Source organism: Brassica napus, chromosome A5 (genome assembly GCF_020379485.1).
Source record: "Brassica napus cultivar Da-Ae chromosome A5, Da-Ae, whole genome shotgun sequence".
NCBI classification, from domain to species: Eukaryota; Viridiplantae; Streptophyta; class Magnoliopsida; order Brassicales; family Brassicaceae; genus Brassica; species Brassica napus.
Genome location: NC_063438.1, coordinates 5923265 through 5950215, shown reverse-complemented (window position 1 = coordinate 5950215; position 26951 = coordinate 5923265). Strand labels below are relative to the sequence as shown.

The window sequence follows — 26951 nt, the reverse complement described above, 5'->3', positions numbered from 1 at the left end:
GAAGAAACTACTAGATGTAATGATGACATGTGAGAGAGAAAGACTACAATCTCTTAAACTACTGATTACATGTTCTTGAATCATCTTCCTTGGTTCGACTTGTACACTTATATAAATGAAATCTCCGACATCATCTCCTTTTTTTTTTTGAAACACTTTTTTTTTTTGAAACACTACATCATCTCCCTTATTATTGTTTGATAAATCTCTAAACGTGATTGCCGGTTTTTAGGCTTCAACAACAAACATGTGTTCTCTTGCTTCTGTTTTATTTACTCTCCAATGTGATTTATTTCATGTTGTGAGATAATTGACCTGTTTTTTTCTTTTGTTTCTCTATCTTTTTATTTATTGTTATGATTTTCTGTCATCAATACATAGATGTTATGTCTAAGAGAACCCGGCCATCTGGCCAGAAGCTATACATCAAATGTATAATAGTATTAGCCTACATTTATATAAAGAATATTAATCTGTTCATACAGCTGAATATTTTGACAGAGTTTGACTATTCAATCACACGTGATTTGGTACGATATTTTTCAAGCAAAAGTTGTGATGACCGAATGACTTTTTAGCAAATTAGAAAAAAATATAAACTAACTTAAAGTCAATTCCATAACCACTAGCGATTAAAAAAACATGACATTAAACTATTATTAACTCTTAGTAAAGGCGACAAGCATCTTCCTAAACTTGATGAACCTTAGGAAAAGAGATGTTATAAGCAACACTTTGATTAAGCTTTTGAACATAACAACCAACTGACAGTAAGAGATATAGATATCAATCGTAGTCATGACTTTAATAGAAAGAACATATCAAAATCTCAACAATCATATAGAAGATTCGACTTTATATAGCATATGTGTAACTACCACTGGTTGTTAGTCTTAGGCATCAAAGTTTCTATTTTTTTTCATCATTAGCTATTTATACTTTTAAAAGCAATAAGAGTCAATAAATAATAATTGCAAAAACTAATATGCTTATTCCATCAATGAGATGTCAAATCACCAACAACAGTAGCTAACTAATGATACCATTTCATGAGAAATCAAATCAATAATCGTGTCTAATTAGGTTGCTAACAAAATTTGGTTTTGTACCGGTTTTGGTAACATAGCCGAAATATTAGATATAGCCAGTATAATTACGACACGTGGACGGCAGGAATCTAACGCATTTTTAAAATCGGAGGTAATAACCCCCTCGCGATTCGGAAAAGGCAGAAGGAGATAACGTGGATGAGATCGTGAGCGTTGGTTTTATATCTAACGGCTGGGAATAGTTAACCAGTCAAAGCGATGCTTAGCCGTTGATTGACGACACGTGTCGGTAAGAGATCTCCGGTATGACAGAGAGTTGAAACCAAGAGATTACCTGGAAACGCCGGTGGCCAACAAAATACCAAACGAGACAACAAAGCTTCTTCTTCTTCTTCGTCTTCTCCTCCTCTCTATCTTTCTCTCTCAGAGATTGCCTTTCGTCAATTATCTTCTTCTTCTTCAAAGCTGTAACTTTTTATTTTCTGGGTTATTTCTTCAGATAATCTCTGAGCGTTTGTCTTTGGTAATTTTCTCAATTTCTGAACGATCTCGAGATTTCGCTTCTCATTAGTCTAACAGCTGAATTCGTCTGGATTTAAGAGAATCTGTGAGGTGGGTTTTGTTGAATTAAGCTTCTGGTAAATCTCTGAATAGGGTTTATGTTTATGTTTCTGGATCATCGATTTTGCGTGATCCGACTTGAGAAAAAGCTCTCACCTTTGAGAATTTGGTTCTTGACCCTTTTTGGGAGCTTTGCTTAATTGAAGTTGTTGGGAATAATCTGATTTTGGGAATTTATCAAAACCATTTCTTTTTTGCTTTGAAGTTTGTTTCTCACTAAAAAGTCTGATGCTTGCATGTTGGTCTTTGTTGATCTTAGATCTAGTGGGAACAAGATAAATCGTTGGAAACACACACACACACAAAGAGTATTTGTATGATTGGTATGGAGTTTTCACCTTTGATAACGGTTCTAGAGGGAGATTTCAACATGGACAATGCTTCTTCAACAGATACTGATACTTTAGATGATGACACTAAGCTAATGAGTAGTAAAGGAAAACCTCCGAGGCACCTATCCACTACTAGTAGTAGGCTGCAGGTTGCAGTCACTGCGGTAATTTTATTTACGCCCTACAGTTTCTGGATTTTGTATTTTTGCAATTGGGATTCAAATGATGTGATTGGGTTTCTGTTATGTGATCAGGATTTGGATGTTTGTAAGTCACCTGATGAAAGATCAGATTTTTTACCTGTATACCGATCAGGAAGCTGTGCTGAGCAAGGGGCAAAACAGTTCATGGAAGATGAACATATTTGCATCGATGATCTTGTTGACCATCTTGGTGCATCTCTTGATTCCTCATCTCTTTCAGCCTTCTATGGGGTGAGTGTATAGATGCACAGCTCATACTTACTTTTTGAAAGTAGTTTAACGTTGTTGATATTGACCTTTTGGGCAGGTATTTGACGGCCACGGTGGCACAGATGCAGCACTGTTTGTTAGAAAGAACATTCTGAGATTCATTGTAGAGGACACTTACTTCCCTCTATGTGTTAAAAAGGCAATAAAGAATGCTTTCTTGAAAGCTGATTACCAATTTGCAGATGATTCTTCTCTTGACATCTCTTCTGGGACCACTGCTCTTGCAGCTTTAATTTTTGGAAGGTAAAGTGCAGTTTGGTTTACCATAAGTCGTTGGAGTTTTGATTTGAATTTGAATAGAGTTGCTGCCTTCTTTGTTTCTTTTACAGGAGGTTGATCATTGCAAACGCTGGTGATTGCCGAGCAGTACTTGGTAGAAGAGGCAGAGCAATAGAGCTATCCAAAGATCACAAACCAAACTGCATCACCGAGAAAACAAGAATAGAGAACTTAGGTGGAGTCGTGTACGATGGCTACCTCAACGGGCAACTCTCAGTCGCACGTGCCATAGGAGACTGGCACATGAAAGGCCCCAGAGGCTCTGCTTGTCCTCTAACCCCAGAGCCAGAGTTGCAAGAGACGGACCTGAGTGAAGACGACGAGTTCTTGATAATGGGATGCGACGGTCTGTGGGATGTGATGAGCAGCCAGTGCGCGGTGACGATCGCTAGGAAGGCGCTGATGATTCATAATGATCCGGAGAGATGCTCTAGAGAGCTTGTTAGGGAGGCTCTTAAACGGAACACGTGTGATAATTTGACAGTGATTGTTGTGTGCTTCTCTCAGGATCCTCCGCAGAGGATAGAGGTACGAGTGCAGTCACGGGTGAGGCGGAGCATATCTGCGGAAGGGTTGAATCTACTTAAAGGCGTGCTTGATGGTTACCCTTAGAGTATGTTCGTTGTTGTTCTATGTTTACTTTGTGAGGCTATTGCCATGTTAGAGAGTGTTACAGGTTGACCATGTTGTGTATCTGAATATGTTGTTGTTTTACCTATATTAGTATTCAAGATTCATTGAGATTTTAGATGGATGTATGTACTACTATTTTGTAAATATTTTAGTTTTTTAAAATATATAAGACTTTCTTCTTCACTTGTATGCTCAAATCCACAGGGATGTTCCATCATATCTAACAAGGTTGTATATTGTTACAGTTGTGAAGGTAGAAAGATTGTAAAGACAAAAGCCCATTTTCTCTAATTCTTGGTTGATAGAACCCATCTTCTCTTTCTTCTCAATGCTTAGGAATAGGCTTCATCTTATTGCTTATCTATAGCCCAATCTTATGTTACTTGTTTAAAGTGGTCAGGGCGTGTTGGTTGTCATAACCCATCAGGACGGTCAATGTGTATGATAGCTTAAATAATAAATTAACAATATAAATACATTATATAGTTACGTAAACATTAAAACGTACTTATCTTTAATCAACATGATTCAAAAACATTGATTACAGATTCTACTGAAACAATACTACAACTTTCATTTGTTACGAGGGAACTGCTCATCAGCTAGTTTTGGTTAAAGAATTTAATTTCACTCTTTTGTGCATGGAATTTCATAGGATTCCACCGTTGGTGGTTTAAGATTATTCGCCTACAAGAACTTCATTGCAGCTGTTGGATCAAGGTGTGTTGTAGTCTCTATCACTCTCTCCATCTTCTATGGTGACCCGTTAATCGATTGGTTCTCTTGACAGAATAATTAGAACAGCTTTCTTTATCTTCCAAGTCATCTTCATCCCTTATAGCATTTTCATGTCCCAGAAGGTTATCTTTCATCCATGATGCCTGAATCCTAAATGCACTTCTTCACTCTTTAGATCGACATTCAATGCATTTTAGCCCCTTAAATCTCAGAACCGGTCATGCTTCTGAACAGAAGAGTCATAATAGGCATATACGTACCACTGAAGTATTGATATGCTATTTCCTTCGTTTATTGATATTAATATTCTTCACGTTTTTACCATCCTCTAGTTTTGGTATATGCTCTTGTTGATTCAATGAAGACGAAGAAGACGGCATAGTCAAAGAAAAGTTGGCAACTGAATCACTATTTGCGGAATGAAACTGTCCATATTGATCAAGAAGTATGTCAGGAGCAATAGCTGGAGGTGGCAATACGGTGATGCGATCATGGGAAGTAGCGGTTGATGGATATGGTCCATATGGACCACTAGAGTTGGTAAGAATGTGCTCCGGGAAGTTTAGCTTGGCCTTTTGACCCCTAAACTCAAAAGCAGCTTTATCATAAGCTAATGCTGCTTCCTCTGCAGTGTCGAACGTGCCAAGCCACACACGAGCTGCCTTGTTTGGGTCACGGATCTCGGCTGCCCATTTTCCCCACGGTCTTTGTCTCACACCTCTATAGTTTCGTTGTCTCGTATTACTTTGTTCTGAAAGAAATGATTCAAATTGTAAGTTCACTCTTGTGGTAACGGTGAAATAATTAAATTGGATCTTAAGCGAGATGAAATTACGCATGCTGTGATTTGGAGAAATCGTTATATCACATGTTATTTTTCGTTTTGATAAAGAACACAATTTACCGGTTTAAAGGCATCTGTTAAAGATTATTCTAATGTGTGTAGTGTGTTGGGATCATATGATATGATCATTCTACATCTCTCCTGAAATATCCCCTCTAGGCCAAAGACCAGGTAATTAGTCTCCATAACACATTCTCTTAATTCTTATGATATTAGTATATAAAATATTTAAGCCCGACCATTCAGAATACTAAGCCCCTTTGTTTCAAGCTTAAAATACAGTTTGGAAAATTAAAGAGGGAGCTTTACCTTAAGAAAATCAAACCAGGAATATTCAAAAGGATGCATTGAGTTCTAACAAAATGAGCTACATACAAGAGTGACATTCATTTTATGAAATCTCCAATTGGGCAAGGCCAAGGTGCAATACTAATGTCAAAAATTCCAATATAAATTAAACCATCCAATCTCCAAGTTTGTGAAAGAGCAACACAAAAGCTATATGCATAGTAATTAGAATTATACGCAAATAGATCAGATGAGGTTACCTTGAAGGGTAAGAGATGAAGTTTGATTTACTGATGGTGGGGTAGGTTGATCTGTGAGTTCAGAGACAAAAGCAGACACATCAGACTCTGACAAAGTTGAGCAAGAACCCAACTCTTCTTTCTCTTCTCTTTTTCCGGCCATTGATTCCGGTGAAAGAGGTCTCTTTCCACTATGCATTATCCGATGATACCAATAAAGATTTATTTTTTTTGGTAGTCAAAGATTGATTGGGTACAATCCAAAAGCACAGCAAAGATGTCTAATCCCTTTATCTATGTTATATATAGACACACACGCATGTATTTGTTGACCAATACATATATATATATATATAGAGAGAGAGGTTTGTGTATAACTTTTCAACTTAATGATATTTGATACCTATAAGGTTTGTATAACTAGCTAGATGATTATTTTTCATAACACACATTTTTTGTTCGATCCATATAAATAATTCTGGAATCTCTTATATAATTGTATGGATAGACTCACCATGCAAGTACTCTAAGTTGCGTCATGTCCTAATATTAATTAAGTTATTAACTCAAAGTGTAAGCCTTTAAAAAAGGTGTAACTAAGGGATTTATTCTGTTTTGGCACACCTATGACGATTTCTTAAATGTTCAATAGAATTAACTTAGGGATTAAGTATCTTATGCGAAGCATAAATTAAGTCAAAGATAATTACGGAGTATACTGCAATATAATCTTGTAATACAACTCTATATTTTTCTTATTAATACAACATATAACCACAATTTCACTGATTATTGATCGGAAGAAAAAAAAATTCTCTTATTTGTTTCATGAAATGAGTTCGTTTTTTCAAAGGTCAAGATGCTCCATAAAGATCTTAGTTACGGTTATTTGTGTATTTAGATCATGCATGATCTATCTGTTTGGGTTATCATAATTGCACCCTATAAATATATTGACACATCATACATCCCTACGTGCATGTACACTAAGCCACTAACTTTTGACCAATCGTATATCAATGTATACCATAATTATGTAATGTTTAGTCAGTTAATCGTGGGAAAATATGAAACCAATTTATCAATTTCGGTACTCCAATCAGCAAAAGCTAAAAATTTAGTAAGAACACTTCGTGGCAGTCCCATCATGAAGTCAATAAGTATATTAAAGAAAGAACAAATAAGACTAGATATTTAAGAATCGGTTCTTAATTTTTTTTTAGTTAAAAATTAAAAAATGAGTTCTTATATTTAACTAAGAATTCTACCCTAATAACTCCCATTAAAGATGCTCTAAATACATATTCGAGACACTTATAACCGATTTCTATTTTGATCTTCTGAATCAATGTAGAGTTTTCAACCAATTCTCGTGATCTGATTTCTAAACTTTGCGTATTCAGAAAAGACCACATCGTTTTTTTGAAACTTTCACGTGTGTGCTTACTTCTTATGAGATTTACCACTTTCATCGTTGTTAGAATAAAGAGTTGAATTTCTTCTATTCGCTACACATAACTTTCCTGAATGTACTCTCCGCACTTCGTCATTAAAAAAGTACAATAGAATATGCAATGAATCTCTTTAAATACATTATATTTCTAAGGTATTATAAGCAGTTTTGGACAGTTCGTGCCATTAATATATAGTTTGAGGGTTTATTTTTTTCTTTCTGGGGTAGGAATCTTGTCATTGCATGCGCATGATGTCAATGAATAATTTGTCAATCATCTGAGAACTTGTGGTTGAACAAAGAAAAACAATAAATTAAACCTAAAAGAAAAAAGAAACATAACCTGAACTAGATAAATTAACTGAGCTAACTTAGAATCTGAAAGTGTTTGAAATAATATATTGGTTTTAAGACCAAGCTGACGTATGTGCTTACATAAATTGTAGTCAACCTTGAATATTATAGTCAGAGCAGACTTAGCACGAACAAATCAACTCCAACACATACCTATCAAATACCGTCGTTTAAATAAATGCCACAATTATAATGATTATCCTTGGACAACTTTGACTTAGTATCAAAGTTCACAAAACTTTGACTTTGTATTAAATTGATTTATTATTCTTTAATTAATCAGTGTGGCAATTATTTAATTATATACAATAATTATTTGGTAAGGTGGATGAAATGATCCTATTTGCATCTTAATTACTCGAATGCTATTCAACTAAATAAAAACATTGCTGCAATTAGACCTAGGCATGGAGTGGATATCCAAAAAAATCGTACTATATGTGATCCTCTCCATTCCAAACGAATATCTATGTTTGTAATTCACTTTGATGCGGACTTCTGGATATCCGATTTTTTAAAAAAAATAATTACGGATTATTTGCCAAATAGATTTAAAAAATTAAAAATTAAAAATAATATATAACATTAAAATTAAATAAAAAATAAAATATCAATTTAAAATAAGAATAATAATATCATATTAACAAACTAAAATTTTTAACAAAAATTGTAAAGCAAAATTTAATATTAACAGGCCCAATAAGAAAATTCATATGTTAACATTTGACTCAATATAGAAATTAAATTGAATATGAAATAACCAAAACAAAATTTGAAAAAACAACACCATCACAATCATCTAATTCATCATCGTCAAGCAATGCTAACAGTGTTAAAAAAATCTTAAATATGCCTCAAAAAAATGTGAGAAAAAAGGATGCGCAAGTGCATATAGGTTCTCTCATATGTGGTCTCAATCTAAGTATTTTAGAACTAAATAGATGGGAAAACTCAAAAAGCAAAAAGAAATGTGGAACATCATTTCATAGAAGATAAGGGATATTTCCATAACAATGACCGTAGATTGTACACCTTTTTCAAATTAAACAATAAAAATCTATTTGTACCAACGAAGAGCCTAAATGCAGCTTATGGTTCTTTATATTATACACGAAACCCAGCAGCTGCATTTTAATGTATCTAGTTATGGCATAAACAACAACATTAAAAGCATCTGCCAAATCTATTCAAAGATTTCTCTGCTCATATGAATCAGGGTCCTCTACGAAGAAGCAAATGTGCAAGGTTGACCCCTTTAAAGCCTTGACACTAAACAGACTGTTCTTGCTCTGCAAATGACACATGACTTAGTTTCAAGCATTGCCATTAATATGTTGATTTTCTTGAGAAGTGGGAGATGCAAAACTTACCATTAAACAAGTTCCATGATCAAGGTCACAAATGGGGTAGTCGTGAGGGCAGAAACTATCGTTGTCATCACAACAAGTGGCTGCTTCTAGTGGGCAACATCCCCAAGCAATGCAATACTTTCCATACTCAAAGAGACAACAGCAAGTATATCTCTGAGGACATGTGTAGTAATTGTCACATTGGATCGGAGGCTTGATGGGAGATGGAGGTGAAGGTCCCGGGTTTGGTGGGTTTTGGCCATTTTTGATCGGATATGAAGGCTCCACAGCGATTCCGCATTTTCCACCTGAAGCTGCAATGTTACGCCCCATCCTTATGTATCCGCTCTCTCCCCAGCTTGACCGCCATCAGTTTTTCACAATCCAATAGTCTTTGCCGTTCTCTGTTCCGTATCCGACCGCCAAAACTCCGTGGTCTAGATTTGTTCCACAAATTCCATCAAATATATCCTTCAGAAGGAAAATAACACAATAAAATCACATTAGATTGGAGAGATGAAAAAGCAATCAAACAACCTAGGCAATGCTAAAACTTCCAAAGACTCTGGCCATTGTCTCAAAGGTCCCCGTTCGAGTGACCGCCAGGACAAAACTAATATTGTATTATATGATATATGTTTCGGGTATGGGGGATTACGGACTTCGGACTTCGACTCCGAATATTCAAAAAAAAAAAAAACTTCTAAGAACTATGATAACATGGTTAAAATACGTACTGAATCATAGAACTGGAACACACGACCACCAGCCTCAATGGCGACGCTGATTGGTTGGTGAGAAAGTGCATTTTCAGTGATTCTTCGCTGTTAGCAGGCACATCCTCATATAAGTCAATGGTGACAAATTTAACGTTTTTCTGCAGCAAAAAAAAAAGTGAATATAATTAAGAATCATCCAAAATTTGTTAAAGAGTTATATAATTCCTTGTCAAAACACTAACTCTAGTCTGGTCACAACGTCCGTCAACATCCTTGTAAGGATAATCTTCCTCTCTATCGACTCCATCGTTGTTTATATTGAAGAAAAGAAAATGATGAAAATAAACTTTCTCATTAACCGTAGAAAGCATACATTGTTATGTATTTATACTCTAGTGGTTAGGCAAAAGGAAACCAAACCACACTAAACCAATGGTTAGCTAAAGGAAACTATACCAAAAATATATATAAGCTAATATACCCCCCTCAAACCGTTTAAGACTGTGGCTTAAAAAGGTTTGAAAGTGACATCCGAGCAAGAAGAGAGTGAAAGAGTCCCGGATGCAAGGGCTTGGTGAGTATATCAGCATGTTGATTTGAAGAAGAGACGTGAAAGAGCTTCAAGAAACCCCGCTTCAGTTGATCTCTGACAGTATGACAGTCAATCTCAACGTGCTTCGTACGCTCATGAAAGACCGGATTAGAAGCGATATGCATAGCTGATTTGTTATCACAAAACAACTTTGCTGGTGCTGTAACCGTGACCCTGAAGTCCCTCAGTAACTGAGCAAGCCAAAGCAGTTCACACGTAGCCAACGCCATGCTTCTGTATTCCGCTTCAGTACTACTACGGCTCACAGTCTGTTGCTTCTTAGATTTCCATGTGATCAGCGAAGTCCCAAGATAAACACAGTAGCCAGAGATAGACCGTCGAGTTTCAGGACAAGTAGCCCAGTCTGCATCAGTAAAAGCATTGAGACAGAGCTCTGTATCAGCAGCATAATACAAGCCTTGACCCGGATTGGACTTGATATACCACAAGACCTTGTACGCAGCCTGCAAATGAACGTCAGTAGGACAAGAGAGAAACTGACTCAGATTATTCACTGCATAAGTGATATCTGGTCTGGTGATGGTCAAATATAGAAGACGACCAATCAACTCTCTGTATTGAGTAATGTTCTCCAAAGGCTTTCCAGATGTGCGAGTAAGCTTGAGTGTTGGATCCATAGGTATAGAACTTGGCTTACAAGCCAGCATGCCTGTAGCTTCAAGGATATCGAGAGCATACTTTCTTTGACATACCGAGATTCCAGTAGAATTCCGAGCTATCTCCAATCCCAAAAAGAACTTTGGTCTCCCCAAATCTTTGATGATAAAAGCTGTATGCAAGATCTTCTTAAGTGTCGTAAGATCCTCATCATTGTTCGAAGCTATCAAGATATCATCAACGTACACGAGCAAAGCAATGAATGATGAACCAGTCTTCTTGATAAACAAAGTATTATCACCAGGTGATTGAGCAAAACCAGCTGAGAGAATCACCCGTGAGAAACATTGATACCACTGACGCGATGCCTGCTTCAATCCATATAAAGACTTGTGTAATCGGCAAACTGGGTTAGTAGGAAGCACTCCAGGAGGGGTATAACCTTGAGGTAACGTCATATAGATCTCCTCATCCAAGTCTCCATGTAAGAAAGCATTAGACACGTCCATTTGCGTTAAAGACCACCGAAAAGCAGAAGCTAACCCAAGAAGAAGCTTCACACTTGCCAGCTTTGCAACAGGAGAAAATGTGTCTATGTAATCAACTCCCTCAAGCTGAGTATAGCCTTTAGCAACAAGACGGACCTTAGGACGATCTATAGTTCCATCAGGATTATATTTGATCGTGAAAACCCAACGACATCCAATAGCATGCTTTCCCGGAGGTAAGGACACAACAGACCACGTCTTCTTAGTCTCAAGAGCCTTTATCTCTATCCCCACAGCACCATTCCAAACAGGATCGGCTAATGCCTCAAATATATTTTTCGGTTCTGTCTCAAGGGTACAAGAGAGAACAAAGGACTGATAGGAAGGTTTCAAAGTGGAATAGTCAATGACAGAGGAAATAGGATAGTTAATCGAAGAAGATGAAGGAGAAAACGCAGTATTTGTTGAAAGAAAACAATGATAGTCAGAGAGATAACTAGGTGCCTTACCATTTCGTCTTAATCGAGCAATGGGTGGATCAACCGGTCCTGTGCGTGATGCAACAGCGTCCATCAATCCATTGGTGGTACTAGACTGCGGAGGAATGACAGGAACCACAGGAGATGGAACATTATGATGCACAGGTAAAGAAGCCGTATCCAAAGAAACAGGAGTAGACACCGGTAAAATCACTTTTGAAAACAAAGAGTCAGCACAAACAGGTATAGACTTTTCTTTAAAAGGGAACTGCGTTTCATGAAATGTAACATTGCGAGAAACAAAAATCTGATTAGAATCAATATCAAGAACTTTATATCCCTTGTATCCAGAAGAATAACCAAGAAAGACGCAGGAAGTGGCTCTTGGAGTGAACTTGTTTCTATCTTTATTATATGTTGAAGCGTAACACAAGCAACCAAAAGAACGAAGAAAACTATAATCAGGTTTCTTTTTACACAAAATCTCGTAAGGAGAGAGTTTATTAAGAAGCAAAGATGGTGTTCTGTTTATTAAGTAAACCGCAGTTAGTACACAATCACTCCAGTAAGCAATAGGTACATTTGATTGAAAAAGTAATGCACGAGCTACATTAAGTAGGTGTTGATGCTTACGTTCTACAACGGAGTTCTGCTGAGGTGTATATGCACAAGAAAATTGATGAACAATGCCAAGATCAGACATTAATTGTGTAAATGCTAACTCAGGTGCATTATCACTACGAATTGTTTTGATAGTTGTATCATATTGAGTCTGAACATGCTTTATGAAAGTAGGAAAGATTGAACCAACATCACTTTTATTTTTCATCATATAAAGCCATGTAACCCGAGTACAATCATCGACAATCGTTAAGAAATATTTATAACCATCAACAGACTCAACAGAAAATGGCCCCCAAGTATCCAAATGAACTAAATCGAAAGGAGATGAAGACAAATGATTATGTGAAACGTAAGGAAGATTCTTTTGTTTAGCTAAAGGACATACATGACAGTGATCTAGACTCGATTTAGACAAAGAGATACCAGGAATATGTTGCATCTTCACAAGCGACGGATGTCCTAAACGTTGGTGCCAAACATTCGCATCTACCAAAGATCCACAAAAGGCAGTGCGAGGAGTAACAACTACTGGTGACAGGACATACAAGTTGTTGACAAGAAGACCTCTACCAATCATCAAGCCCCGAGTATGGTCCTGAATGAAACAGTCACGAGGGTAAAAATGTGCAGAACAATTATCACGTTGTAAAAGAGAACTAACACTGATCAAGTTAAAACGAAATGATGGAACATGAAGAACATCATGTAAAATCAATGTATCAGTAATGCGAATGGTTCCTGCATGAGTAATAGCAACTCTAGTACCATCTGGAAAAGACACTGTCACACCCTGCACAGGAAAAGTCTCACTAAACATTGTCAATTGAGAACAAACATGAGTAGTAGCACCGCTATCAAGAATCCAACTATCACTAGAAATGATGTTCGCAAGAGTAGACAAACAACGATGTTGGAAAGTGAGAGTATTATGAGTATATCGAAGGCTAGAAGATGGAAAAGGAATTGAGACAGTACCAGCAGATGATTGAGGATCCATAAAACCTTGTGCAGTAATGGTGGCCGTGGGAAAAGTAGATAAAGCATCCTGAGATGTAGAAGAAGGCATTTGAGGTATACGAGCATGAGAAGTAAGTTGACTGATCAAAGACTACACTTGCTCAGAACTAAACTGGCTTAAATCCAAAGCATTTGATGGCGGACAAGACACAGCATTAGCAACAGCATTCTTCTGATAATAGTTCTGAGAACTCTGAGAAGACGCAGAAGAACGAGGAGTTCCAGCCTGAGAAATACCCCGAGCTTGAGAAGGCATGTTCTGGCCAGATCGATTATGCAACTTATGGCCTGGAGGATAGCCATTCAACTTGTAACACTTCTGGTATGTATGGCCAGAGCGCCCACAATGAGTACAAACAATCTTGTTGTAAGGCCGATATTGTGCAGCATAAGCAGCATTCTCCAGTGGACCATTGTATAAAACATTCTCCACATTCTCAGATGTAGCAGTAGCTTGGAAAACAGCGGACTCTGGCTTGACAGCAGGCTTCAAATTCTTCTGCCTTTCATCTTGAGAAATCATGTTAAAGACCTCATCAATCGTTGGTACAGGTTTCAACATCAAGATGTGGCGTCTTGTTTGCTCATAGACCTCATTCAAGCCCATTAAAAACTTCGTAACACGACTCCGTTGCTGTAATCTTTCCCAAAGCATAGCTGCATTACACTCACAATGTCCACAAGTACACACCGGCAACTCCACATAGTTCTTATACTCCTCCCATAAAGTCACAAGCTCAGTGTAATACGTACTTACATCCATGGAACCTTGTTGAATAGAGCTAAGACGTTGCTCTATCTCATAGACCCGTGGCGCATCATCCTGCTTGAAACGGCAAAGAAGATTCTTCCAAATCGCCTCAGCTGTTGACATGAACAAAAGACTCTGTCCAATCTTTTTGGAAACCGAATTGATGAGCCAAGTCGCAACCATGTCATTGCAACTCGACCACGATCCAGCATTGCTATCAGTCGGCAACGGCTTTGGAATCGTTCCGTCGATGAAGCCAAGTTTGTTACGAACGTTCAAGGCCATTCGCACCGATCTTCGCCATGAATGAAACTCAGATCCAGAAGTCAAGCGATCAGAAACAAGCACCAAACCAGCATGATCCGATGAATGAAGATAATACGGATTCTCGTAATGATCCGTAGAAGGTCGATCAAGATTCGCCATGTGCGCGGAAGCTAAAATGAGAAAGAAAAGCAGAGAACGACCTCAAGAAGCTGAGAAACCAGATCAATCGATGAGAATCCAGCAAGAAAGAGCTCAGAGAAAACTCGAATCAGCTCAATCGAAAGATCGAAGAACAGCAAAAAAGAAAACGGTCGAAACGAATCCCAGAAACTCGAGCAGAAGAATCACGTAGCGAGTACAGAGAGCAGAAAGATACTGCGAAATCGAAACGCTCATGGTGAAGAAGAAAGCTCGAGTAACAGAATCAATGGAGGATCCATTTTAGCTCTGATACCATATTGAAGAAAAGAAGATGATGAAAATAAACTTTCTCATTAACCGTAGAAAACATACATTGTTATGTATTTATACTCTAGTGGTTAGGCAAAAGGAAACCAAACCACACTAAACCAATGGTTAGCTAAAGGAAACTATACCAAAGATATATATAAGCTAATAGTTTATAATGAACTTGAAAGCATAGTCCATGAGGCCACCGTTACAGCCTTCGTTATATGGAGTGTCACAGTCCACTAACTCTTGCTCAGACAAAGATATCAAGTCTCCGGTCACGATTTTGTTTACGCCCTCCACAGCTTCGATGGCTGAAAATGCCCAACAACTCCCTTCCATTATCAACAAGAGAAATTAGTTAATTCTTAAACCTTTTTTTTTTGAACACATAGTTAGTTCATAAACCAATATCAACATTTTCTTACGATAAACCATTAACACAATCACGCACCAACCATTCCTAGAAGGGGCAAACACGTCTTTTTCCTCGAGTTTCAATAGTTTTTGAACGAGCCAGACAAAACAAGTTCCGTTACAGGTTCCCACGTAAGTTCAGACAACTAGCAAGCTAAGATAGATCGAGTGAAAAAAAACAAAAAATCTTACCGCAGCTTCCCTGATCTTTAACCTAAGCCACGGCACCTTCCTTCCTCCAGTCAACGCTCTCCGGAAGCGCGTCACCCACACGAGCCTCGTAGCGAAGGCTGGTCCTCGTGGATGTCCTCCTCTTGAGCCTGGAGCCGACGACATACATGGATCTGTACTCGTCGTTAGTAAGATCCGCGAACTTCGTAAGACCCAATCTGTAACTAAGATTCTTCGCGTTGTGGTCGTCGACGAAGCGGAGATTGTCTTTAAGGATCTCGAACCGTCGATCTTTCTCTGTAAGAGAACTCTGAACCTTCCCGTGTTTCCCAAGCCACTCCTCGTAGAGCCTTGAAACATCGGCGTCGCTCCGGCTGCCGGCGGAGACGGTGTGGTGGCAGTCATCGTAGGAAATGATCGACATATCCATCGCCGTTGAAAGGCCTATCATCGTTAGGAAAAGGATCGCCATAACTGGATTAATGAGCTTCATTTCTTCTTCACTGTTTTCTTTTTCTTTGGAGAAGAAGAAGAAACGATGGACATGTTTATTGTTTTGAAGAATCTAAATAATTTTAAATCACATGTATTTTTGAATTTTTTTCTTGCATAATTTACATATGCAAATCTATGGAAATTTTATTTTAGATATTTTGATATACATTTTTCATTAAAAATAAATATTGGATAATTTTGATGAACTTGTGAAAATATTAAATAAATACTAGTTGAAAATGTGCTAAAACTTGATGGAGATTGTAATAGTGAAACTTTAGTAAAATTATTTACTTATCAAGGATTTTGATATGAATTTGTTTTTGTCTTAAAGCAAATTAAAGTCTTTTTGTTAGATTTGTTTTTCTCAAAAAAAATATTCGCTAAAAACTATATATAAATGCAAACTATGGGCTCATTTAAAAAAAAAAAATTCTTCCATCTCTCTTTTCATAGATTAATACTGTTTTCTCAGAACAGATAATGTAACCAATGTGTCTATTTAATTTTTGTATAATAACTTGTTGATTGAAAAGTGAGCTTCGATCCAGATTATATCTTCTCAAAGTACTTTTTGGTCACTCGCTCCTCTATATTGCAGTCTCTCTAGCTCGGTGCAAAAGAATTGAACGAGAATGAACCAAGATACACAAAAGTTAACTCTCGAGTTATTTCCCTTGACCCCTAACGTTGTAATGAACGTGGTTCCTATTTCAGACAAGATAGACCTTGCTCGGATGAGGCTTCTCTCGAATGAAGAACGCGAAGAGGAGCAGCAGTACGGTGTCTCAACAGAACTAAATCTCTTCACTGATCCATGGACCATCAAGAAGGAACTGACCATAACCGATATTAGCTACTTAAACCATCTTCTTCTAAACACCAGTACCATACATCACCACGTACTGAGATATCTCCCTGAGTGCGACCGGAAGATAGTCCAAGAAGGCTGGCCGTTAGCCGTTGACGTGTATGATCACGATACTGATTCTACGCACCAGATGCTACTAAGGAAACGGACCAAGTGTCTTTACTATGTTCTCACTGGTGGATGGTTTGTGGATTTTGTTTGCAGGAGGGCTTTGAAGATTGAAGACGAGATTGGAATGTTTTGGGATCGTTTTGACTCAACGCTTCATTTCAGCGTGCTGTCTCGTGAACCAGTGGACACTCTTCTTGCAGATCATCTCAGGCATCAATAGAACCTATCGATGCCCCAGTGGACACTCTACTTCCAGATACATAGAACCTTTACTGGGTGTGCTATGTTAATGTTGCTCATGGTTATGTCATGTGGTTTTTTATGCAAGTAATAAACAGAATCAGCACTAAATAATTCAAAAGTTACTCAAGTTTCAAACTATCCCGCTTGCTACTGCTTCTGCTTCCTTTACTATTAAACTACAAATCATAAAAGACATAACATATGACTTTGGAGCAGATTACAAACTGAGAACAAAGAACAGAAAGGACAATGAAAGCTTGTGGAAGCAGAGAACCTAAAACCTGATTAATACTTAACTGATTTGATACTCTGTCTTGCTCTCAGACTAGAATCAATACTCAAACCAATGCTACAAAGGCTGATGTCTCTAACTCATCATCATACAAAGTCTATATATATCACCTAACCTTAATTTTTTTTTTTTGCAAATTCACCAGAGAAAATTCTTCATCCCAAGGCCATTGCAAGTAAATATCAGCTCCTTGTACCGGTCGAATAGCTCCTGCAACAAAAACAAAAAAATGATGGAGATTTGAAGAAATTCAAAGCTCTCTCAAATCAAATAAAAGAAATAACAAATCTATTGTACATACCAAGTTGTGCTCATAGATACGACGCATCCTTTTCTTATCGTACTCCTGCCTTGTAAACGGGTCGCTCAATACTGTTCCAACCAAAAAGACCAAACCTTTTACTTCATAAGAAACCAATGTCACATAAGTACATAACCAAATCGCTAAAATGAGATTCCTCTCAACAAGAAACTCTTGTCATACAGAGAAACTACATTATAATACATGTTGAGAGAGGAGAAAAGAGAAGCAAAAACCTTGATAAGCCTCGTTGATTTCTTGAAACCTAGACGTAGCAGAATCCTCTTCTTTGAGTTTATCCGGATGCCACTTCTGCAACACAACAACAACCAAACACAACTCCCATCACTGACAAAACCTTGTCAGAAAAAAAGACACAAATTAGGATAAGGGAACCAGAGCAAGGCGGATGAAGTTAGAGCGAATCTCATCATCGGAGGCGTCGCTGTTCAGCTCAAGGACTTTGTAGTGATCCTGCAACCACACCCAATTCACCCAAAAAACAAAAAAAACTTCACCTTTATAACCAAACTATAACCAAACAGCTGTCGAACTATTATGTTGTTCTTTCATTACCTTGTAGTTGTCGAAATCGAAATCGAAATCGAGAAAAGAGGCATGGCCGTCTCCCCAATCGGAGCACCACATTCGTGTGAACAAACAAGTGAACAACTCTTCTTCTTCTTCTCTTCTTCTTCAGTTCACGAGTTTCTCCTCTCTCTCACTAACTCACGCACTTCGGAACTAAAAAGATAAAAGAAGCTAAAAAGAAAAAAGAAAACAATGTTTTAAATATTGCATATAGACCCCTTAAGTTTCTTCTTATTATAAAGAAATGACCTTTTTTAGCAGTTTCCAGAATAATAATAAATAAGACACGGCTGAGGTAAAGCAGTGATGGCTTTGTCTCTGGGAAGTAGAATCGGATCTTCCGTCTTAATACGACGGCGTATACCTTTCGTCGGTGCGTTTTGCGTGCTAAGCTTGGGTTTCTCCTCCCTCTCATCCTCCTTCTCATCGTCTTCCTATAAACCGGGTTGTGCACAGTCTCTCTCTTTTGCCCCTCTCTTAAGGTTAGCATCTCGATCGAGTTTGTGGTTTCTTGTGTACCCACTTATGAACACTGGTGATTGTTATTTATAGGTCTAAGTTTAGCAGTAAGGCTTCTTCTTCATCATCGATCAAAATGGAGGAGGGGAGCAAAACTGTGCCTAGCATTGTCGTCTACGTCACTGTTCCTAACAGAGAAGCGGGTTAGGATTCAATTCATTGTGTAATGGCTGGAAAATGAATTGAAAATGTTCTAAAGTTGAAAACTTTCTACCATATTTGATGTTCTGTTTGTATCATTGGGGCAGGAAAGAAGTTGGCTAATAGCATAGTCCAAGAAAAGCTTGCAGCTTGTGTCAACATTGTTCCAGGTACTATGTCTAAAGTAGTAGTAGTCATTTGGTGGTGAGCATGTTTTTGCTATTCAGAGAAAAAAAGAAAGAAAGAATAAAGTTAGTTCAAGAAAAGGCTATATAAGCTAATCGTTTTGGTTGATACATCCCTTACTTCTTTTGTTTTCTTCTATGTTCTGTGATTTTTTTTTATTATTAGTTTTCTTCTCTCTATCTACAAGATGTTTATGGTTTGGTTGATCGCTTGGACGCAGGTGTTGAATCCGTGTACGAGTGGGAAGGAAAGGTAAGTAGGGAACAACACTTGGATTATCTTTTTGTGATTATTTTTACTTTATGCATAGTCTGTATCATCGATGCCTTACTATTTGTTTTTCTTTTTATTGCTTGGAACATTGTTCATCTTGGATCTGAGCTAGTTCTGCAAGCTGATCTCTGAATACATTTTTTCATATAATCATGTCCCTTTGACTTTCAGGTTCAGAGTGATTCGGAGGAGCTCCTGATAATCAAAACAAGGCAATCCCTTCTAGAGTCTCTCACCGCGCACGTCAATGCTAATCACGAATACGAGTATGCATTTCTCATATATCTCAAAAAATATGACTTTACTAATGCTGTATGCCTTGTCTTTTTTTTTTTAGCAAATCCCACAAAGCTAAGTAATTGAACGTTGTTTCTTTAGTGTGCCAGAAGTGATTGCATTGCCCATAACTGGTGGAAGCGACAAGTATCTAGAATGGTTGAAGAACAGTACAAGAAACTGAGAAGTGAGATCTCGTGGCTGTCCACCATCAATGGCTTTTGGAGTCTCGGTTTCTTCACAACCTATATGTTCCAAATAATGAGCTCCCCTCATCTGTGGATTATGGCATAGTGTGTGATGTGTTCAAATACTAAGACCAGTTCACTTAAAAGTGTAATAAAAATTTGTACTCGTATATGTGAGCAAACGAGCCATGCCAGTTACATAACCAAAGTGCAACCACCACATCACAGAGTTGTGTGTTTTTTTACACAGACCATTAGATTCTTTTTAAGCAAAAGACTCAGTCGCTGGAAGCTGAGACAGTTCTGCCTCCTGAGTCTTCTTCTTCTCCTTCTCGGACTGAATCTTTCCATAGAAGTAAGAAACAAATCCCCATAGGGAGAGAAACAGAGAGACACCTTTCTCCGCCTGAAACTTCTCCTTGAAGAAAAGAACAGCCAAGACCTCCGTCAACGGAAGCAGAGCACTGATCAAAACTCCAGAGACTAGAGACGACGCGCAGAAGATCATCCCTATAGACCCCAAGAAAAAGCCTTGCCAGATAACAGCCGTGAACGCAACCACCAGACAGTAATGCTTCGACCCTCCAAGCTTAAACTCTCTCGCTTCTCTTCCTAACTCCTGCACAGTGAACAAAAAGTCAAATTCTTGATTCTTTAATCAAGAAGATAAAAGCCTCCCCACCTTGAAGTCCCCATCAGCGAGCATCCCAACGAGGCAGAAGCACGTGGCGACAAAGCACAAGACCAACTGCATCTCAAGGACAAGCGTGTAGCTGATCCTCTGACTAGCTTTCTTGTAAGCGAGCTCCACAAGCGGCAACACAAACGCGTAGAGAACAGCTGCAGCAACGGTCATAACGAACCCAACTATATACTCCTTGCGCGTCTCCTTGGGGAGCTTGTCACCGTCCGCGTGAAGGGCAAGGCTTCCGGCGCCGAGGGTAAGCAAAACGACGGCGTTTATAGTGTAAGGCGTGAACCTTTGCTTCACCATGAAGAAGGCGAAGAAAGCGGTGAAGGCTAGCTGAGAGGAGATGATGAGAGAGGAGGTGGAGACTGGGAGGTAAGCTAAGCCGTAAGCGTAGAGGTAGTTGTCAAAGCCGATGAGGAGACCGACCACAACAGAGGCCAAGAACAGTGGAGGTTTGATGAGGAAGAGTGTAGTCTTTGTATCTTCTTGTTCTTGTTGTTGACGGTGACGTGTGAGGAAGGAGAAGAGGAGAGGGAGGAGGATGATGGGGCAACCTGAGGTTTGGAGGAAGCTTGAGAACCAGATTCGTTTGCCACCGTTTCTGAAGTAGAGACGCGTCATTAGAGGGCCTCCGCAGTTTCCTATCGCCAAGATTATACAGTTTATGATTACAAGAACCGTCTTCATCTTCATCTTTATGTGTTTAGGTGCTTCTTCTTGTAGTCTTTGATTCTATAAACAAAGCATGAAGAGAAAAGAGTGACTTCAAGTCTTCAAGTGGATCATTTACTTACTAGTTCAACTTGATGTGGTGTTGGGATACGTATGAAAAGTCGGTTTACTGCGGTTTGATTTACGGTTTAGTTTCATTGGTTTTCTAAAACATTAGCACCACCGATGCATCACCAATTGATGGAAGAATAGAAAATATACTGACTATTTAACCATTGGTTGGTATCTACAGCCATTTTAAAGGCTATCGTATGATAACGAGATCACTAAAGTCAAAGATTCACCCACCTTCTAGTGGATTACCTTTAGGATCACACGTGACAATATAATAATATAACACGTAGTTGAGTGAGACAAATTATAAGGTGACTATTCAATCATTCAGAAGAGAAAAGACATAACATCAGCTGTCGTATGTGAATAAATATACAAACATATTTGGAATATTTCCCTCTCATGTTTGACTTTAGTTTAGAAGTTCTAGGTTTTGGATACTGTTTGGCATCGGTGCAATTGCTGCATTCTAAAGACATCCGTATACAAAGTTATCAAAAGAATATTTTACAAAAATATATACATTTTAATTAAAAAATCAAAATTTTGAGAAACTTGCAAGTCTCTTTCAAGCTCAAAACAAAACTTAATGACTATAGTTATTTTATTTGAAATAACTGAATAATCAATGATCCAGTATAATAGATATATGCACATTTGATAGTTTTTAACTAAAACTGAAAATTTAAAGGATTTTTTCTAAATATTTATAAGAAAAAACGTCGAAAGTATTATATCAACTGTTGCGTTACAAAGTAAAAGATCGTATATTAGTATCGCACTATTTTGATTTCAGCAAGAGCTCAGAGTGATTACTAAAAAAAAGAATAAAACTTATTTTCCTTTCAAAAAAATGAATACAGTCCTTTGTTTTTAACTTATCTAATCTTCGTTTCATCATGTAAATTTATATTTAGTTAACTTTACATCATATGTTATATTTTCTAACAATATTTTTGTGTTTAATAATTTAATTTTCATATACATTTTTTTGCAGGTATGTCAAATATCATGGTAAAACCCGACTTAAGCGGATATGGTATTACTTTTAAGCGTGCAGAAAGCCCTCACAATGTCAATTTTGAAACTGTTCTCAAAACGAAAAATGCCAATTTTGAAACTGAATATGATTTTTGTGGTAGATGTGTTCATAGTTGTATAAGAAGATACAAATATGTGCAAAGCTGTGAAAACTTTATTTGTCGTTGTACTCGTTCTTTTATATTCACTGGTCCATGAAGCCATAACGGATGTCGAGTATGAATGAATTAACTACTTTTTGGTGTGTTTGATTGAATTTTGTGGAATATCTGGGAAAAATACACTTTGACATTATTAACATATTTTGAGTATCTTGTATCTTCATCTTAGTACATATACTAGTCTTTTTCCTTTTAAAAATATCAAATACCAAAAATCATACATATTTCCAATCGCCAAAATAATACAGTTTATGATTACAAGAGTGGTCTTCATCTCATCTTCTTGCTCATAAACATTTGTTTCTATTTTATGTGGTTCTTCGTGTATCATTGGTTTAACAGACTTCAGATGTAAGTTACTGTTTGGGATACCTAGCGCGGTGCATTTGCAAAATGAAACCGTGTTTTCAAAGTTCTGATCAACCAACCCAACCTCAATATTTTTCAAGAGTGTACACTTTCGTTTTTATGGTTTATTTTCAGTTTTGGTTCATTGGTTTTCTAAAAACTGAAACCATCATATATTAGAATAAATTAACCGTACATTTTAGCAGAAAAAAGACTACCAATTGGTGGAACAGAAGCAAATAAACAAACGACATTTTACCATGAGGATCAGGCGTGTCTTATACACTATATGCCAATGAGGTTGGGTAATACAAATTATCATGTTACTAGTTAACAATAATTTCATTTTGAAAGCTTGTTTCTCGCATCTCGAATTCAATCTAATATATATCTAATCTATTAATTTAGGGATCTATTTTTATTTACTACTTGAAGTTGTCATTTAAGTTTTGATCTCTTTTATAAATGTTACTATAATATATCACACTACTTTATAAATGGAACTTACTTACTTAAACTTAACCGAAACTTAATCAGTATCATATTTAAAATTACTTTGGCTATCTTTTAATAGAAATATATCATACAAAACAGAACCACCCTTATACTAATCAATACGCGACTCATTTATGATTATGTCTTCAGTACAAAACCGTGTATAAAAGGCTAGATGCAGGTGAATTTAATGATATGAACATAAGCATATACGGTTTTGTACTGAAGACACAATTATAAATGAGTCGTGTATTGGTTAGTATAAGGGTGGTTCTGTTTTGTATGATATATTTCTATTAAGAGATAACCAAAGTTATTTTAAATATGATACTGATTAAGTTTCGGTTAAGTTTAAGTAGGTATGTTCCATTTATAAAGTATTGTGATATATTCCAGTAACATTTATGAAAGAGGCCAAAACTTAAATGACAATTTCAAAGTTGTAGATAAAAATAGATCCCTAAATTAATAGATTAACGAATCTGTTCAAAATGGGTTATAACCATTTTATAATTGATCAATACTCACATGTAGAACCAAATTGATAAAAAAATCCCAATTTTTATTAGTGAAATCAGATGTATAAACTTGATGGTCGTAAAAAAAAAATTGATGTATGTCTAAAATATTAATCCAAATTACATTTATGCTAACTTATTAGTCTTATTATTTTCGTCAATCAAGTAGTCCTTATCAATTATTTAGTATAGATGGATCAAATAAAGAAAGATCATATATATAATCTACTGATAGATAATTATACATATAAATAGAACTGAAAAATTAATAGTTATATAGAAAATTTCCTAAGTAGCTCACAAAAATAATTTTGGTTATGCTAAGATTCCTAATAAAGTGCATATTGTTTAAGTTGTTAAGAGATCAAAGATATAAAGCCAAAATCTACTGTTTTAGAAAACTTTATAGTACAATTAAATTCGAAAACAAATATTGGATAAGATCTAAAAATAAATATTTACAATCTAGTATGCAAAAACTGAATCTAACAAAATTTTAGCAGAAGAAACTGAAACAAATTAGTAAAATATATGAAATGGTCTAAACAAATTGGTAAACTTCTATAAGACATGGTTGGATATTTGTAAATACACATATTTATATCATTCGTTAGCTGTTTTGAATTTGAACATGTGTAAGCTGTTTAAAGCTTGTAAGCTTTTTTTTTGCTTTGATTTACAATGTAGCTAAGGTTTGGGAAATGTGAGAATTAGTGGACTACCATCAACGGAGATCCATATTTGCAATGTATCCATGGAGTGACATAAAAGATCAAAGGCATACATTTGGTGTTAGGTTTGAACGATAATGTCCTTAGCCTCTAACACAAAGATCCAGACGAGTACAAGCCTCAAAGACATGTCTGATTCACTGTCAGATCGTGATTATTGTTGCGCATCATAGGTATGCTATTACTACAATTGAGGGCCACTTGCTTTCATTGATTTTTGTGAAGTAATATCTTGGTTTTTTTTGAAACGATTAATATCTTTTTTTTCAACAATCAATATCATTGTTTAAAACATTAAAATATATAAAACTAAATTAAAATTTATAATAATTTTCACCAACATGAATATCAGACCGCTAACAAATTTTATGTGTATCTCATTCTTTTTTTTTCATAATACAAAATTTTAATCAAATTCTATGTGTAGTTCATTCTCTTTCAAGCTCAAAACAAAACTTTATCCCTTGACACTTCTGATTGAAATTAATGACTATAGTTATTATTTTATTTGAAATAACCGAGTAATCAATGACCCAGTATAATAAATATATGCACATTTGATAGTTTTTAACTAAAACTGTAATTTAAATGAGTTTTTCTAAAATTTATATGAAAAAACGTCGAGTGTATTATATCAACTATTGCGTTACAAAGTAAAAGATTGTATATTAGTATTGCACTATTTTGATCTCAACAAGAGCTCAGAGTGATTACTAAAAAAAAAAAGAATAAAACTTATTTTCCTTTCAAAAAATGAATACAGTCCTTTGTTTTTTAACTTATCTAATCTTCGTTTCATCATGTAAATTTATATTTGGTTACCTTTACATCATATGTTATATTTTCTAACAATATTTTTGTGTTTAGTAATTTAATTTTCATATACATTGTTTTTGCAGGTTTGTCAAATATCATGGCAAAACCCGACTTAGGCGGACATGGTATTACTTTTAAGCGTGCAGAAAGCCCTCAAGATGTCAATTTTGAAACTGTTCTCAAAAAGAAAAATGCCAATTTTGAAACTGAATATGATTTTTGTGGTAGATGTGTTCATAGTTGTATAAAAAGACACAAATATGTGCAAAGCTGTGAAAACTTTATTTGTCGTTGTACTCGTTCTTTTATATTCACTGGTCCATGAAGCCATAAAAGATGTCGAGTATGAATGAATTAACTATTTTTTGGTGTGTTTGATTGAATTTTGTGGAATATCTGGGAAAAATACACTTTGACATAATTAACATATTTTGAGTATCTTCTATCTTCATCTTAGAACATATACTAGTCTTTTTCCTTTCAAATATCTGAAGACACAATTATAAATGAGTCGTGTATTGATTAGTATAAGGGTGGTTCTGTTTTGTATGATATATTTCTATTAAGAGATAACCAAAGCTATTTTAGATATGATACTGATTAAGTTTCGGTTAAGTTTAAGTAGGTATATTCCATTTATAAAGTATTGTGATATATTCCAGTAACATTTATGAAAGAGGCCAAAATTTAAATGGCAATTTTAAAGTAGGAGATAAAAATAAATCCTTAAATTAATAGATTAGATATTTTCTTTGATCGCCAACTCCAAACTTGAAACACTGCTGGACAAATTTTAATATTCATCTTGATGAATATTTCTTCAGTAATAACATTCATAACATTCACCAACTCCACCGTAAAGTCACACATCTCTTTAAATCCAGTGATAGATGAGTCGCCACATGATTTCAAATAAGCTTGTAATCGACGTGTTTTCCAATCATCTTCTTCACGGTTAGATCTTGATGTCTCACTTTTGATAACACCAATGAAATCTCTCACGTTAACCTTTGTTGTCTTGAAAGTATCTTTGCCGAATAAAAATTCAATTGGCTCGACCATCATCATGTCCTCACCATATCGATCAGAGATTGCAGGACCAACCATTTCTTTGTAAACGATTAAATCACTTTCCACAATTATATTTTCCGTGATCCAGAATCGAGTTTTGATTAAGAAACCAAAACACCAGCTCTGATACCAACTGATATAACGGAAGCTTTATAAGATAGAATTAGAGATCCGTTGATTCTGAGAATATCCGGAAAACTAGAATAATACAAAGATTTTATTTATTACTTGAAGGGTGGAGGAGCTCCCTCGGATCCATACTTCAGTGCCAGAGCCAATCCATGTATTCAGAAAACTCAGGCAGATCTTGGCTTTAAACTTTCTAGTTGGATCTTACGCAATGAAACACTTTGGTCGATCTTGGCTTTAAACCCCATTTTTGGCTACTTGAAATTAGGATTTTGACAGTCATCATGTTTTGTTGGGCTCATCGAGTCTTGTAGTTGAAACTGGCACACAAGCTTAGGCTATTTTAATACTAAACGGACGTAAAGGTAAGTAAACAGATTGGTAACTGGAACATGCTCTCTTAAAATGACAGATCATCTTAATTGAAAGCAA

The 26951-nt window shown here is 36.3% G+C and overlaps 9 protein-coding genes across 14 annotated transcripts; 3 read left to right on the top strand and 6 right to left on the bottom strand.

Moving 5' to 3' along the window:
* The first annotated feature begins 1221 nt into the window (after nucleotides 1-1221).
* LOC106347191 (probable protein phosphatase 2C 27) lies at nucleotides 1222-3570 on the top strand. 6 transcript variants are annotated; one of them, XM_022719264.2, is made up of 6 exons: nucleotides 1222-1572; nucleotides 1930-1993; nucleotides 2063-2166; nucleotides 2257-2436; nucleotides 2513-2718; nucleotides 2805-3570. In XM_022719264.2, exons 2-6 carry the CDS (start codon nucleotides 1987-1989, stop codon nucleotides 3364-3366), a joined length of 1059 nt encoding a protein of 352 aa, XP_022574985.2. In that variant the 5' UTR covers nucleotides 1222-1572; nucleotides 1930-1986; the 3' UTR covers nucleotides 3367-3570. The 6 variants fall into 6 exon arrangements, with proteins under 6 accessions (XP_022574985.2, XP_048636683.1, XP_013642149.2 ...); XM_048780726.1 differs by having other exon boundaries at nucleotides 1222-1661; XM_013786695.3 differs by having other exon boundaries at nucleotides 1222-1687.
* A 262-nt stretch (nucleotides 3571-3832) lies between these two features.
* On the bottom strand, nucleotides 3833-6045 carry LOC106351557 (ethylene-responsive transcription factor ERF112). Its single transcript, XM_013791344.3, has 2 exons — nucleotides 5518-6045; nucleotides 3833-4876 (listed from the first exon to the last, which is right to left on the bottom strand). The coding sequence occupies exons 1-2, from the start codon at nucleotides 5693-5695 to the stop codon at nucleotides 4404-4406; spliced, it is 651 nt and encodes a 216-aa protein (XP_013646798.1). The 5' UTR covers nucleotides 5696-6045; the 3' UTR covers nucleotides 3833-4403.
* A 2445-nt stretch (nucleotides 6046-8490) lies between these two features.
* Nucleotides 8491-8985, bottom strand: LOC125575453 (cysteine proteinase RD21A-like). Its single transcript, XM_048781137.1, has 2 exons — nucleotides 8674-8985; nucleotides 8491-8592 (listed from the first exon to the last, which is right to left on the bottom strand). The coding sequence occupies exons 1-2, from the start codon at nucleotides 8983-8985 to the stop codon at nucleotides 8491-8493; spliced, it is 414 nt and encodes a 137-aa protein (XP_048637094.1).
* A 4295-nt stretch (nucleotides 8986-13280) lies between these two features.
* Nucleotides 13281-14366, bottom strand: LOC125609612. Its single transcript, XM_048781136.1, has one exon. It carries the CDS (start codon nucleotides 14364-14366, stop codon nucleotides 13281-13283), a length of 1086 nt encoding a protein of 361 aa, XP_048637093.1.
* LOC125575369 lies at nucleotides 14164-15862 on the bottom strand. Its single transcript, XM_048780724.1, has 2 exons — nucleotides 15267-15862; nucleotides 14164-14992 (listed from the first exon to the last, which is right to left on the bottom strand). Exons 1-2 carry the CDS (start codon nucleotides 15648-15650, stop codon nucleotides 14948-14950), a joined length of 429 nt encoding a protein of 142 aa, XP_048636681.1. The 5' UTR covers nucleotides 15651-15862; the 3' UTR covers nucleotides 14164-14947.
* Nucleotides 15863-16375: 513 nt separating this feature from the next.
* LOC106350016 (B3 domain-containing protein At2g33720-like) lies at nucleotides 16376-16942 on the top strand. Its single transcript, XM_013789960.3, has one exon. It carries the CDS (start codon nucleotides 16376-16378, stop codon nucleotides 16940-16942), a length of 567 nt encoding a protein of 188 aa, XP_013645414.2.
* Nucleotides 16943-17229: 287 nt separating this feature from the next.
* LOC106347195 (chaperone protein DnaJ-like) lies at nucleotides 17230-18317 on the bottom strand. The gene is made up of 5 exons (XM_013786698.3): nucleotides 18135-18317; nucleotides 17955-18032; nucleotides 17795-17870; nucleotides 17559-17629; nucleotides 17230-17467 (listed from the first exon to the last, which is right to left on the bottom strand). The coding sequence occupies exons 1-5, from the start codon at nucleotides 18204-18206 to the stop codon at nucleotides 17396-17398; spliced, it is 369 nt and encodes a 122-aa protein (XP_013642152.2). The 5' UTR covers nucleotides 18207-18317; the 3' UTR covers nucleotides 17230-17395.
* An 80-nt stretch (nucleotides 18318-18397) lies between these two features.
* On the top strand, nucleotides 18398-19902 carry LOC106347194 (protein CutA, chloroplastic). Its single transcript, XM_013786697.3, has 6 exons — nucleotides 18398-18631; nucleotides 18702-18811; nucleotides 18917-18979; nucleotides 19216-19247; nucleotides 19440-19534; nucleotides 19647-19902. The coding sequence occupies exons 1-6, from the start codon at nucleotides 18456-18458 to the stop codon at nucleotides 19726-19728; spliced, it is 558 nt and encodes a 185-aa protein (XP_013642151.2). The 5' UTR covers nucleotides 18398-18455; the 3' UTR covers nucleotides 19729-19902.
* Nucleotides 19875-21513, bottom strand: LOC106347193 (purine permease 2-like). The gene is made up of 2 exons (XM_013786696.3): nucleotides 20415-21513; nucleotides 19875-20351 (listed from the first exon to the last, which is right to left on the bottom strand). Exons 1-2 carry the CDS (start codon nucleotides 21114-21116, stop codon nucleotides 19998-20000), a joined length of 1056 nt encoding a protein of 351 aa, XP_013642150.2. The 5' UTR covers nucleotides 21117-21513; the 3' UTR covers nucleotides 19875-19997.
* Nucleotides 21514-26951: the final 5438 nt, after the last annotated feature.

What these genes read in the sequence shown, in the direction of transcription:
- LOC106347191 (XM_013786694.3), top strand. Translation starts at nt 1,987, where the DNA reads ATGATTGGTATGGAGTTTTCACCTTTGATAACGGTTCTAGAGGGAGAT. An exon ending in TGCAGGTTGCAGTCACTGCG is followed by an intron (nt 2,167 to 2,256) that starts GTAATTTTATTT and finishes TTATGTGATCAG; the next exon opens with GATTTGGATGTTTGTAAGTC. An exon ending in GCAGCTTTAATTTTTGGAAG is followed by an intron (nt 2,719 to 2,804) that starts GTAAAGTGCAGT and finishes TTTCTTTTACAG; the next exon opens with GAGGTTGATCATTGCAAACG.
- LOC106351557 (XM_013791344.3), bottom strand. Translation starts at nt 5,695, where the DNA reads ATGCATAGTGGAAAGAGACCTCTTTCACCGGAATCAATGGCCGGAAAA. An exon ending in TTCATCTCTTACCCTTCAAG is followed by an intron (nt 4,877 to 5,517) that starts GTAACCTCATCT and finishes CATTTCTTTCAG; the next exon opens with AACAAAGTAATACGAGACAA.
- LOC125575453 (XM_048781137.1), bottom strand. Translation starts at nt 8,985, where the DNA reads ATGGGGCGTAACATTGCAGCTTCAGGTGGAAAATGCGGAATCGCTGTG. An exon ending in ATCATGGAACTTGTTTAATG is followed by an intron (nt 8,593 to 8,673) that starts GTAAGTTTTGCA and finishes TGTCATTTGCAG; the next exon opens with AGCAAGAACAGTCTGTTTAG.
- LOC125609612 (XM_048781136.1), bottom strand. Translation starts at nt 14,366, where the DNA reads ATGGCGAATCTTGATCGACCTTCTACGGATCATTACGAGAATCCGTAT.
- LOC125575369 (XM_048780724.1), bottom strand. Translation starts at nt 15,650, where the DNA reads ATGACTGCCACCACACCGTCTCCGCCGGCAGCCGGAGCGACGCCGATG. An exon ending in TAAAGATCAGGGAAGCTGCG is followed by an intron (nt 14,993 to 15,266) that starts GTAAGATTTTTT and finishes TGATAATGGAAG; the next exon opens with GGAGTTGTTGGGCATTTTCA.
- LOC106350016 (XM_013789960.3), top strand. Translation starts at nt 16,376, where the DNA reads ATGAACCAAGATACACAAAAGTTAACTCTCGAGTTATTTCCCTTGACC.
- LOC106347195 (XM_013786698.3), bottom strand. Translation starts at nt 18,206, where the DNA reads ATGTGGTGCTCCGATTGGGGAGACGGCCATGCCTCTTTTCTCGATTTC. An exon ending in TCGATTTCGACAACTACAAG is followed by an intron (nt 18,033 to 18,134) that starts GTAATGAAAGAA and finishes GTGTGGTTGCAG; the next exon opens with GATCACTACAAAGTCCTTGA. An exon ending in AATCAACGAGGCTTATCAAG is followed by an intron (nt 17,630 to 17,794) that starts GTTTTTGCTTCT and finishes TGGTTGGAACAG; the next exon opens with TATTGAGCGACCCGTTTACA.
- LOC106347194 (XM_013786697.3), top strand. Translation starts at nt 18,456, where the DNA reads ATGGCTTTGTCTCTGGGAAGTAGAATCGGATCTTCCGTCTTAATACGA. An exon ending in TGTTCCTAACAGAGAAGCGG is followed by an intron (nt 18,812 to 18,916) that starts GTTAGGATTCAA and finishes TCATTGGGGCAG; the next exon opens with GAAAGAAGTTGGCTAATAGC. An exon ending in TGTACGAGTGGGAAGGAAAG is followed by an intron (nt 19,248 to 19,439) that starts GTAAGTAGGGAA and finishes TTTGACTTTCAG; the next exon opens with GTTCAGAGTGATTCGGAGGA.
- LOC106347193 (XM_013786696.3), bottom strand. Translation starts at nt 21,116, where the DNA reads ATGAAGATGAAGACGGTTCTTGTAATCATAAACTGTATAATCTTGGCG. An exon ending in TCGCTGATGGGGACTTCAAG is followed by an intron (nt 20,352 to 20,414) that starts GTGGGGAGGCTT and finishes TTCACTGTGCAG; the next exon opens with GAGTTAGGAAGAGAAGCGAG.